The sequence below is a fragment of the Egretta garzetta genome, unplaced genomic scaffold (genome assembly GCF_000687185.1).
Source record: "Egretta garzetta isolate BGI_Z169 unplaced genomic scaffold, ASM68718v1 scaffold409, whole genome shotgun sequence".
Taxonomy (NCBI): Eukaryota; Metazoa; Chordata; class Aves; order Pelecaniformes; family Ardeidae; genus Egretta; species Egretta garzetta.
This window is the reverse complement of record NW_009260767.1, coordinates 379,734-392,181: the sequence shown is the minus strand read 5'-3', so window position 1 is coordinate 392,181 and position 12,448 is coordinate 379,734. Positions and strand designations below refer to the sequence as shown.

The 12,448-nt window shown below is 38.7% G+C and overlaps 1 protein-coding gene across 1 annotated transcript in view; it reads left to right on the top strand.

Annotated features, from left to right (window-relative positions):
• The window catches only part of UBP1 (upstream binding protein 1), a 42,916-nt gene extending 30,677 nt beyond the window's left edge, over window positions 1-12,239 (top strand). The window contains exons 10-17 of the mRNA XM_035901534.1: window positions 3,852-3,955; window positions 4,803-4,857; window positions 5,050-5,143; window positions 6,843-6,933; window positions 7,581-7,690; window positions 8,572-8,714; window positions 9,281-9,332; window positions 10,385-12,239. Of these exons, the coding sequence (XP_035757427.1) occupies window positions 3,852-3,955; window positions 4,803-4,857; window positions 5,050-5,143; window positions 6,843-6,933; window positions 7,581-7,690; window positions 8,572-8,714; window positions 9,281-9,332; window positions 10,385-10,422 (687 nt within the window). The 3' untranslated portion in view covers window positions 10,423-12,239. The remainder of the gene's footprint in view (window positions 1-3,851; window positions 3,956-4,802; window positions 4,858-5,049; window positions 5,144-6,842; window positions 6,934-7,580; window positions 7,691-8,571; window positions 8,715-9,280; window positions 9,333-10,384) is intronic.
• The last annotated feature ends 209 nt before the right edge of the window (window positions 12,240-12,448 follow it).

The window sequence follows — 12,448 nt, the reverse complement described above, 5'->3', positions numbered from 1 at the left end:
ATATGAGAATTGGCGGTGTCTTACGTATTATATCTCTGCATATGATGGATTGTGTACTTTGCGTGTCAGTTATCTACAGTGTCACAGGAACTGTGGCTCCATTACAGAAGGAAAACAGGAAAGTTTGGAGTGTATTTTTCTTGACGAAGTTGCGAGCACTGGCTGTTACTTAGTCAGTGCTGCTTCCTAGATGCCCATAAGTAGTTTCCTGTTACCTTTTACTGAATTCCAGAAATTTAGGTTGTTCCAATCTGTTGTTTTCTTCCTTTTTAAAGCTGGGTATTGTTATCTTCCTCCTACACCTAACCTATTACATAGGCTGCCTTTTTTGTTCCTTGCTTTTCACATCTCACTTTGTATTTTTTATTTTGCCCCTCCAAGATTCTGCTGTTCTATTTGCTGGATATTTCTAATTTTGTTTGTTTCTTTTTTTTGTTTTTCCTGTATGGTTTCTTCTAGCTCAGCCACAATCTGATTTGGGCAGTGCTTCCTTCAGGAAACATTGACTCTAATATCTTCTCTTTCCAATTTAATTTGCATGGGATTCTAACACAGTACAAAGAGTTTGGTGAAGCTTCTTTTCTGAATGGTCATTCTGCTCTGCTCTTCCCTTACCCTTTCCCAAGAAACATATTTTTTTTTTTCTAATTATCATCACCCTTCTTTTCCTTCTCATTCATTTTCATAAGAATGCCATCTAGATATGCTTCTCCATTACTCCTTTTTATTCATCTGAGGTTTCAAGATTTGGTGCATTTGCTGCAATTTCTGCAGTATTTTTCTCGTATTTTCCAAACAGATAGATGCACAGTTAAACTACCTGTTAAGATGCTCATGCTATGGGCTGTTGACAAATATGTAGAAGCTAGACCTTATCTAAGGAAGACGAGAAAAAACCCCCATCGGATTCTTTCCCCTGTTCTGAATTTGAAAAAGCAGGCAAATTTGTATTGTGATAATTGGGTCTTTGTATTTTTTTCTGTCTGCTATGTCTTGGTTGATTTTTATATTAGTATATATTACATGTCACAAGCAGGAATATATAAAGTTACAATTTGATTAAACTCGGTCAAATGGTCATTTTTTGCAGATAGAGTTGATTATAGGGTACATGGAGTTAGAAGACTTCCGGGTATAGACCTTGAAATAAATTGCAACATAAGAGTTTTGGACCTGAAAGATTGGTGCAGAAGTTAAATCTTTTCTGTAAGTGACTTAAATTTAGAATAGAAAACCTTCTAGAGGCTATGAGAGTCAGAAAGTGGAGCGGGAGCAAAACTGATTTAGTAACATAAGCATACAGTATTTGATGGCTTTTTACGGAGTTGGATGTTTCCTTGTGACAGAGTGACATTTTTCTTCTACGTTTCTGTCTGGGGCCAGGAACTTCTGTATTTACATCATTAGCTTGCTGAATGTCCTTTGGTTAACTCAGTTTTGGGCTTAAGAATATAAGGAATACCCTGATTGATCCGAGCACGAGTCTGTTGAATCCAGTGCTCAGCCCCAGGCAGCGGCAATTGCAGATGCTGTCTCCAGAAAGGCTGCAGCAGGGAAGCTTTGCCACTTTCTGTGACCCGTTCCCATTGTAACCAGCGTCCAGAATGGTCATGCAGGATGTCAGAAAGCACATCCCTGCTTAGTCTTCTTAGTGTTAATGGATTTGATGCCCAGGAATTTGTCTAAACCTGTTCCCGAACATGATGGGTTTGTGAAGTGTGGGACAGTAGCCTTTATTTCTTTTTTAATGCTAGGCTTCTTAATTCCTTGAACCTTTCAAAATTAAGTATCTCAGTGCTCAAATACTCGTTTTTCCCTCCACAACCTATAAGACAGAATAAAGGAGAACAGAGCCAATGGGCATGTTGCAGTAGTATTACAAGTACTACTACTTTTTAAAATTTTTTTTAACCAACTGATGCAGTCTCAGTGGATGGTTAGTAACATTTTTGCTGGAAGAGGAGACAAGGTAGGAAAGTGTGTTTATAGGAGAAGAAAGGCTACCTGCTTTGGGGCAGGATATTCTTTTTCTAAGTATTTCAAATGTGCTTCTTCCTGCATTTAAACTCAAGAGTTTTCTTCTGAACAACTTCAGCTGGGTTTGAAGGACAGAAACAGTAACTGCAGTATGTGCCTTGGGCTCAGGAGCTGATCTCTGACACCAATGCATTCTTCCCTGCCCGTGAATGTAAATATATGTCAAACAGAATCTTATAATGGAATAGTGGGGTAAGGATGTACAGCTTGCATCTGTGTGTCCAGATAAACATCTTGCCTTAAAATTTAGAGAATGTCAGAAGATGAAAGAAAATTAATTGCGTTGCCAGAAGATTTCAGAAGAACAAAGCTAACTTTATTATGTTGAGCTTTAACATTATGGCTTTGGACCACATGATTAGGGAGTGGAGGCCTGTTTTAACTACCTGTTGTAATATATAACATCTTTGAGATTAATGTTAAAATGAGTTTGAAGAGAAACAACAGATGGGAATATACAGTCTAGGAGGAAGAGTGGGTAACACTAGACGGTCATCACAGAATGGGTGATCAGCACTGTTGGTAGTCTAAAAGGTGGCTTTGACAATGTAGTGGAAGGCAGTGGGTACACAGCAGCTAGTGAAAATACTGGTTTGAATCAGATCTCGGACAGATGAAGAATTTCCTAATTTTTGTACTATTGGTATGCAAGATTTTTTTTTTTTTTTTTTTTTTTAAATTGTATGCGCCATGCTGGGCAACTTGCAATCTTACTCTGATGAGTGAAGACTGGAGTCCAGCACAGAAACGTTGTTAACTGTTTTACAGACGATTGCAGCGGGTATTGCGCTCATTTACTGTTGCCCCCAGATAGTGAAAGGGTCTTCCAACATAAAATTGTTGAAACACGTTTCCATTAATATTAGGTCATACTTGCATCGCCCCCCCTCGCAAGGCTATGATTTAACTCTGGAAATTTCCTTACAGGGTATTTAGCTGGTGCATGATGAGGAAATCAGAAATCGTAGTTGTTTTAACAGGCATGGTCTTAGCTTATTTATCTTGGGCAATTTGCTTGTTTTAATCCTGCCCATTTGTCTTTGAACATTTTTTTTTTATTTTTTTTTAAAATACTGAATTTGCAAGGTATTGGAAACACTAAACGCTAGTCTCATTTAGAAGGGCTTTTATCAAGGTGGTTTAAACAAATACCCAAAGACGACTGACTAAATTGGCCAGCTGGCTCATCATATATTTCTGATGACTTACATTTGTGTGTAAAAATTCCAGTTTACCAAGCAGTTTAGAGAAAGTCGTATATATACACATCATTTTAGTCCTGCAGTGAATTAATACAAATTTTCAATTCACAGAATTTCTACTGAAAAATCCATTTGTATTTAATTGCTGTCGGGGCAGAGACATTAAATTTATCCACAAGGTGAAATCTGGCTTCATAGTTTTACTGACTATTGCTGAACACCTATTGTCAAGTCACGATACCTGCAGTTTAAACAGCCCCTTCCTCCCTTTTAGGAGGAAAAAAGTTTTTTCAGCAGATGGCTTGGGTTTGGTCGGTTGGTTTGATTTGAACTGAGTAATCTGTACCGGTCTTCTGCCAGTTCCACCGCTATTACCTTCACATTGTTAACAGGAGACAGTACAAATTGGAGTCTTCTTGAAAGAACAAGCTAAAAGAGACCGGATTTTTACCTGGAGTATCTGCATGTAATGGGGGCGGGGGGGGGAATCTTTATTTGGAATTACAAATCAAAATTCTCTGGGGAAAACCTGGGCTTTAAATGAAATAACTATGCATCAGAGTAAAAAATGTATTGACGAGAGAAACTTAAGTTTCAATTCTTTATCTTCAGTGCTCACCATGGCCTGATACTCCTACAACATTTGTAAACAACAGTCCTACTCCTGCTCCAGCTTTTACCACTGCTCAACATAATACCTACAGTGTCCCAGACAGGTAGGTTTCTTTTCTGTATCCTAATTAAAGATAACAAAGACAAATATTTTAAAATCAAGCTTATTCAAAAGCGTGTTCTGAGTAAACCCAGGAGCTTGCAACTGTTTTCTCGTTCCACTGGGGACTGAGAGATTGTTCTGACCTATATATTTATTTTAGAGTTTGACACTTGCATCATGTGATTCCATTATAATGTAATTACTTCTGCTTCAACATTTTTCTTTCTCACTATACATTGTTGGAAACTTTTCTTCCCATCCTTTGCCATATAGCAAATGCTTTACCTTTTAACCATTCTCATTTAGTCCTTGTCTGTGGAAACTATTTAGCTTTTTTCAGTCAGAACAGTCTTCATTCCTCATGCACGGTTAATATAATTTGCAAGGAAAAAAACCAGCAATGATCTTTACACGCTTTTCAACAGAAATTATATTGGTAAAAACATTGTGTATTGAGACATTAATTAAACTACTTTAATTAAACTTGGGTGACCAGGGAATGATTTATAATGGTATTCTGTGTTTTGTCTGCCTTGTATTCTACTGGCTTTTCCTTGGTCACCCTTTAAGATGGGTAAGCGGCCGTATAACCTCCCGTGAGTGTTGGTAAATCTGCTTCTCCAGTTGATAAAGCATACACAAAATAGGAACCAGATGACTTGCCTATTGAAGTCTGACGATCTTTCTCTTAAGTTTCACTCTAGGCAGCATTTAATTTTGTCTTTCAAGGGCAATGTTTATTGTTTCAGGAATTTCAAGTTATTTTTCAGCAATGCTTAAATATGTTGCTTAATAAAATTCTAGTAATACTTTCCCCCCACCCCTTTTCTTTTTTTTCCGATCTGTAGCAATTCTTCCTCCCCAAATCATCAAGGAGATGGAACCTCTCAAGGGTCTGGAGATGTGAGTGTTTGCTTTCTGGTATTGGTCATGGCTATATTTGTGTATTTGTATATTTGTGTCAGAACATTTGATTTATACATACCTTGATATTAGTAGGTACTGAAGAAGTGTTTAGTGGAGGGAGGTTTTTTAATTGTTTTGGGGTTTTTTTTTTAATATCCAAATTACCATATCCAATCTTGTTTCTTACAGCAGCTTCATCCTTCAGCCACGATCCAGGAAACTCAGCAATGGTTGCTCAAGCATAGGTTCTCTACCTATACAAGGCTTTTTTCAAATTTCTCAGGTATCTACAGTTTACTTTTTTATTTAGAGTCTTCCTTTGTGTTAGTGAACACGTTTGTGTGGGAAAATAATTCTCTAAAATCAAAATGGCATCAATATTTATTGTAATTTGTGACTTTACTTAGTAGCTGTTCAGTTTGCATTGAAAGGCATTTTTTACTAATGGAGCCAGGTTCTTTTTCTTTGTGACGATAGCTCACAAAATCATTTTAACCTTGATTAATCCTTTGAGAAAAAGAAATTAATTTGGCGAGTCAGACCAGCAGGCCCTCTATTTTGCTGTGCTGTTTCCTAATGGCAGCCAGCACGCAACGGTGTCAAAGAAAGTACAAGAACCTGTTGTTGTACATCTGTGGGCCACTCTGCCACAAGTGTCCCCGGAGCCAACAGCATCTATCAGCTCCTCAAGACTGACTCAACTAAGGCTCCTCAGTGAATCAATGACATGATGATTTTATTTTAAATACCGTGGACCTAATGGAAAAGCACAATATTTTATAAATAACCCTTGTAGTGTTGGAAATTGAGCATTTATTCTTCTACTGCTGGTTAGTTTTTGATCTGTGCTTCTTGTATTACAATTGCTAAGACTGCTCGGTAAACTTTAGTACCAAATTTCTGACAAGGACTCTGGGAAAACTTTTAAAGCAGTTCTTCATTTTCATTATTATCTTTATATGTTTATAGAATTCAAATACTGCTGACTGATAGATTTTCTTTGAAGCAAGAGGTGTAGTGTGGCTTTTATCAGACTTCTTCAGGTGCGATGGGTTTTTTTTATTATAGTACTTGGGCTATGATGACAAAATAATTTTGCTGGCTTTTACCTGTGCATTCCAGATCATCTGTGGAGTATTTTCACGGATAGACTTACCTTTTTTTTCCCTGTCCTCTCACTCATCTATTACAGTGACTGATTTTCAGACTGTTGATTTCTTTGTTGACACCCATGATGCTTCTAAGAAAGATCCTTCCTTCCGTTTTGTCTTTAGATCTGCTTCGTATCTTTTTATTGAAGCTTCCTTTTCTAAAGTAAATGTTCTGGGAAGCAGTAATTTCACAGATCACTTACTCCCCGGATAATTTAAAAAAAAAAACAAAACCTGCTTTTCGATGGAAGTATCCCATAACCTGGATTCACCCACTACGCTGCTGGTTACTGATTTGACCACACTGATGTAGTTATGCCAGCCTTTAGCAGCAATTTCTATAACTAAGTGCATGGTAATAACCTAAATGCATAGAGAATAGGATGTGTTAGTTGAATGTCTGGGGTGATTCACTGAGCATCATTGCACGTTACTGCGTGTGAGAAACCATCAAATACCTTTGCTCTGTATTTTCCATGTGTCTAAAATACATTAACCTGGGTGTCAGTTAAAACTTTGAGTCATTTAAGCCATCATCTGGATATAGAACAATCACCTGTCTCTACAAAAACTGTGTGTCTTGCAGACCGTGTGCTTTTTTGAAGCTGTGAGCACCACCAAGTGAAGCTGTGACCACTTTTGGAAAACCGGTTGTTTTTTCTTAGTGCTAGCTGGTGCCTATTCTGCATTTTACTTGCTTCTTTGCGTTTGCAGGATTCAGTTTTTATGATGGTGGAGTTTGTTATTCTTGCTTTAAATGAACATAACCATTTTATTATAAGAAATACAGATGTTCTAAAATAAGCTTTGTACAATCATGTGTTTCTCCAGGTGCTGATTTATTAAAGCTGACAAGAGAAGATCTGGTACAAATCTGTGGTCCAGCCGATGGAATTCGGCTATATAATGCACTGAAATCCAGGTAATAGGTTGAACGTGAGGCCGAGTGGGTTTTGTTCTGTCGTTCACTGGAATCCCCCGTCCTTAGAATTGGGAGATCTGGGAAGCCAGTGTCGGGATGGGCCTCCATGCCCGTGTGAGCCGTCTTGGGAGTTGGCAGCAGTGTTTCAACAGAGCCTCCTGTGTACGCCTTCGGGCAGACCCTGGATGAGATGCAGGCACTGAAGAGTTCAGAGGTAGCCTCTAAGAGTGGTACCCGTGCAGTTGGGTGCTGCCAATTTCTTGAAAACAGATGGAAGTGTTGCCAAGAGGCGCAACTCATTTGGGGGAGCCAAGAGCAACCCCAAGACCTTTCGTGGTTACAAGTGTTGTGTGCCAACACAGACAGCACCCCAGCTGACGTATCCCATTCTGACTGAAATGGGTGTTTGTTACCCCTGACCTTTGTAAGAATTGTCGTCATTACTCGGTAGTTAATGTCGCATTGTTAAAATGCGGTAACATCTGAGAGACTGCTTACCATTATATTAATTGGGTTTTTTTGGTCAGTGAAAGAAAACATTTCAGGTACGCTGTCAGGCACAACAAATCTACGTTTGTGGCATGTCGGTTTCCGTATTTCCGGGGCAAGTAGCCTTTTCTCTGACGCGTCATTTGTCTGACTTGCAGGTCTGTCAGGCCCCGCTTAACGATCTATGTCTGTCAGGAGCCATTAAGGAGCATACAACTGGAAAGACAAGAGGCAGGCAACAGCGATAGCAGCAACGGTGCAATATACGGTACGGCGCACAGCGGGGTCTCCTGGCATAGCATTTCTGTGTCTTAAAAAGCCTAAAACCAGATCGACGGGAAGGGGAAGAAGAACAGCAAAGAGGCCAAATTTGTGTTTCTGGTGTACAGAGAAACTGTAGGAAGTTGTCTTCGGAACAGCACTGCTCTTTTAACACTGCACGGGATGAACAGAACCTTAAAACCTCTCAAGGTTAAATCACTGAATTTTTGTTTTTCAATTCAGTGATAAAACTAACCGTACGTGGTACAGTTACATGGTAACTAAGGAGCTCTCAAATTAGCTACACTGTCTTGTTACAGCCAAGGTATTGACCAGATAAATATAGGTGCCTGTAAAGCTATGTGCAAATAAACCCCTTGGATTCTTCCTCATTGTCACTTAGGTTTTGCTGCCATTTTCTGTGCAGCTGAACTAAAACTGGTAGAGCTTGGACAAAGAAAATCAGCTGAGCAGTGTACGGACTTGTGATTTTAGTATTATTTTCCCACAAGATAGCTGCTGTTTCAACACAGATGGGAACTTAATATTGAATTTAAATTCGTGTCAATCTTACAATCAAGAGAATGGAGCTATTTGAAATGGTTCTTTTCTTGCTCTTGGCTTTGAGTGGAGAGACCTCCCCCCCCACAACCAACTGAAACCTGCACAGGCTGCTGCTGTAACAGTAGTTGTGTGCTTTCCATGCAAGAACTGAGGTGGAGGAGGATCTGTAAATAGGAGGCTGTCTCTGTCAAATACGTGTTTTCCCCTGGATGTCTTCAGTCTTTGGTTTGGGACAGAAGAAACAAAATTCAGATTTTTTTCATACAGTTACTTGTTATCAATTAGCACCATGCTTATTTAAATAATTTTTTTTTCCCCTTGTAGTTTATCATGCAATCTACTTAGAAGAAATGGCAGCCTCAGAAGTCACACGCAAGCTTGCTTTGGCATTCAATATTCCTCTGCATCAGATCAACCAGGTTTACAAACAGGGTCCCACAGGTATCCACATTCTCGTTAATGATCAGGTAATGGAAATTTTATTTTCTTGACACATTTCATTTATGAATTAAATAGAATGGAGGATTTTCTTACACTTCTTTATTACTGTTTTTTCTGTTTGATAATGCAACCTTGTATTTTTCTGACAGAGTATTTTTTCCTTTACATTAAAATGAGCAGAAGGATCCCTTAAATGTCACCCTTACTCTACCTGAATAAACACAAATTATGAGAAGAGAAAGGCAGCTGGTCTATATGGTTCTGAGATGCTGCAGTAATGACTTAGCGTATATTTATTTTGAACGTGCCCAAAGGCAGGGAATGTTTAAATACTGTTGAACTCGGCTTATTCGAGCATCTGCTACACATATTTAGACTTCCAAAACCACAGCCAACAGTAATAGGCTCCCAGCTGGCTGTAACATGATTAACAAGCAGTATTTTGACATGTATTTTAATTTAATTTGGTATATGCTGAATAAAGCCAAAAATAGGCAATTGCTTAGAAAAGGCCGTGTTTAATAGCTGATGTGTTTCTTTTTTGCATTGGTCACGCTCAGGAGGGTTTCAAAACTTTTCTTTTTTATTGTAGATGGTTCAAAACTTTCAAGACGAGAGTTGTTTCTTATTCACCACAATAAAAGGTACAGCATCTTTTTTCTGACAGACTAAACCTTAATTGCTTATTCTACCAAGGAGCCACCTTTAAAGCAGAATACTGTTCTAAGTAACACTTCCCCGAGCACAGAGTAATGGCAGCTCTAGTGAGAGCTGACTTGCCAAAAAAAAAAATACAAAATATTTGCAAACAGCAGTGGCAGAAAGTACTACGTCGTCGTTCAGGATTCCCGAGTTAGGTGTTGCGAGTCTCCTTTTTAAAGGCTAGGTGTTGCAGATGAATCCCACACTTCCTTAGGAGTCTGGTTGATTTCTGGTTAAAGGTGCCAGGAAATTGCTATAATTGGTGGACGAGTTTGACTCCGTGCACATTTTACGTACAGAAACTGTCCCAACTTCGAAGATCCAATTACAAATTGTTCACGTTTTCCTCAGCACAAGTAGGAAATTTTTAAAAGCTTTTTTTTTTTCAACGTAGATGAGCTGTATTTTTAAAGTCTGCTTCACTTTTATCAGCATCCTAACTAACTTGAATTTTTTTTTATTCTATGTAGTATAAAATCTATTCACATGGTTAGTGATGTGCGAGAGACCTGTTTGTCTTGGCTGTGAAGCCTTTTGGAGGTACCGCTGAGCTTCTAAGTGTAAAATCCACACGGTGTTCATTGGGTTTGGTTTTTCTAACACCTGTTTCCATTTGGCATTCCAGTTTAAGGCTGAGCATCACCAAAAAAATGACTAAAAACACACACTAAGGATTTATATTAGTCCTGCAGAAGTTATCTTCCTTCTACGATATTAACAGTCACCGTCAAACGAGGTGGGGTTAATGTGGGGTAGGAAGAGTTCAAAAATAGCTGCAAACCAAAGAGATTTTAAAAAGCTAAGTTATTCTTCAGGCATTTAGGCTGAGTAGCAGGTTACTAATACTATACGTGTTTCAAATGTGCTATTTCATAATAGTCATGAGCCACTTCTACGCAGTAAAAACCAAGCCCATCCCTTGATGGGGTGGTGCGTTGGCTGGTGTATTTATGGGGCTATTTACTGAAGGCTGACGCTTTTTTTCCTTTTCCAGCTGAGAATGGTGAAGGCTTCCATATAATTTTGAAGTGATGTCACACAACTGCTAGGCTGATACTCCAGCGCAGAATGAAGTCCTGCTTAAAGATCATGAAGATCATCTAAAACCTTAGGATCTAACTTCACCGTATAAGATGTTTCATATTGAAAACACAAAATGACCTTTCTAATGAGCTGTTTGATAGGTGAACTTTCTTATCACTGCCATAGCTAAGTGTCCTCATGAGAGGTATAATGCCATGACAGCTTACGTACAGGCATGGAAGACAATGTAAGCAAAGGTGCTTGCCCTTTACTGAAACAAGGCAAATTATGGCCAGTAGATACAGTTTCGAGAAGCGAAGCGCGGTTGCTTTTCTGTTCTCTGTATCCGGTTGGAGATGAATGTAAACTCATTTTGGGGCATTTACCTTTCTGTGCCAGTTTGTCTGTTACTTGCTTGTACCTTATGCTGGTTTTATTTTTTTGATGTTAGCAGAGCACATACTAATCTGTGTGGAGACGAGTAGTTAAGCTGATTGATAGTGATCAGGTTGTCGGGTCTTTGAGAGTAAAGCTGTCAAAACAGCTTCCCGTGTAAATTGTGTATAAGAGTGTATGTAAGAAGTGTAAATGCCAGAATGGGGCTTTTAAGAAGCCCTAGACAGATGCAATATATGCATGCAGCAAACTGCATTATCAATAGTACCTTATTGGCGGGATTAATATAAATCCTATGGGGTACCAAGTAATTGTGTTTTGCTTTAACAAATTTAATGGAAAAGAATTGCCTATGCATCCTTTACGTTTAGTTTCCTAGGTTCTCTGCGGAGCACTGCTGCAGTTTAAACTCTTTGCTTGTTAAAAAAAACCTGTGGGTTTAAAAATACGAGCAGCGCAAGGTGGATTTTTACGACTTAGTGGAGTTAGGCTGAGGAGGGAAGATGACCCACTGGCACCACGGGGCCGCCACAGCTTTCAGCAACACCCAATAAATTGCTAACACTAAATACCCACCATTTTAGTCTCCTTACTGGCAGGGAAAGGCCCTGCTGTAGTTGCTATTATGGACAAGTATCTCACCTTTTCTGTTGACCTTCCTTCACCCTCCGATCCATACTGTACAGCTGTTACAGTGCCTCTTCCGTATGACCAAATATTTACTTTTCTTTGAAACAGGCAACCTGCTTTTTCAGTAGTTTGGATATTTCTCCTGCAGACGTGGCACAGCATTTCCTACGTTAAGGTTAAGTTTCAACGGGTTAGGTACTTAGAGGGGAATATTGCAAAAGGTATTAAGTGACAGTTTCATAGCTGTCATTTTGTGCCTTTGAAAAGTTCCACCTTGAGCTCTGGCTTAAAAGCTTGGCAATAGTTTGCTTTTTATGCTGCAGTGTTCAATGTAAACAACTACTACAGCATGTAAAAAAAGCAACTTTTTGATTTTTTTTTTTTCATTCCCTCTTCCATAACTGGCTCAAGTGCTTAGCAGAAAAGCTTCTTACAGCTGTAGCGTTTTGAAAATTTAAATTCATCAAAGCTAGACTTTCTTTCCTTTTTTATTTTTTTTTTCCCCTCCTCCCCCTGCACTGAAAGTAAAATTTTATGTACTTAAAACATTTCTGCCTAGAAGTTGTTCATCTTTTTGGGTACTGTTTGGTCCTAGTATTTTCTTGAACTGACACTTGTGTCTTTTCAGCTCACACCCTATCCAAATCCAAATATTTTATAAAAGTGGAAAAATCCTTGATTGGAAAGTATCCAAATAGCTAATTTTAAAGAATATTGAAAGTTGTACAGTAGTTTGTCCAGCTCACTTGAAATTGGAATTAAATTATGGCACCAGCAAATTGCTTTTGTTTTTTAATAAGATGTACACATTTCAATTTAAGTATAATAAATGTTTTTCAATAATTTTGTAAATGTGCTTTCTTTTTGTTTACTTCCCCTCCATCCCCACCCTGAGATAATTCTGTTGTTAAGATTTAGATTAACTGCAAGACCTACCCCAGCGATGACGGTAGGTAAAGGTAAATAATGGAAGCAGACCAGCTCTGCGCTTTATCCTGCACCCAACACA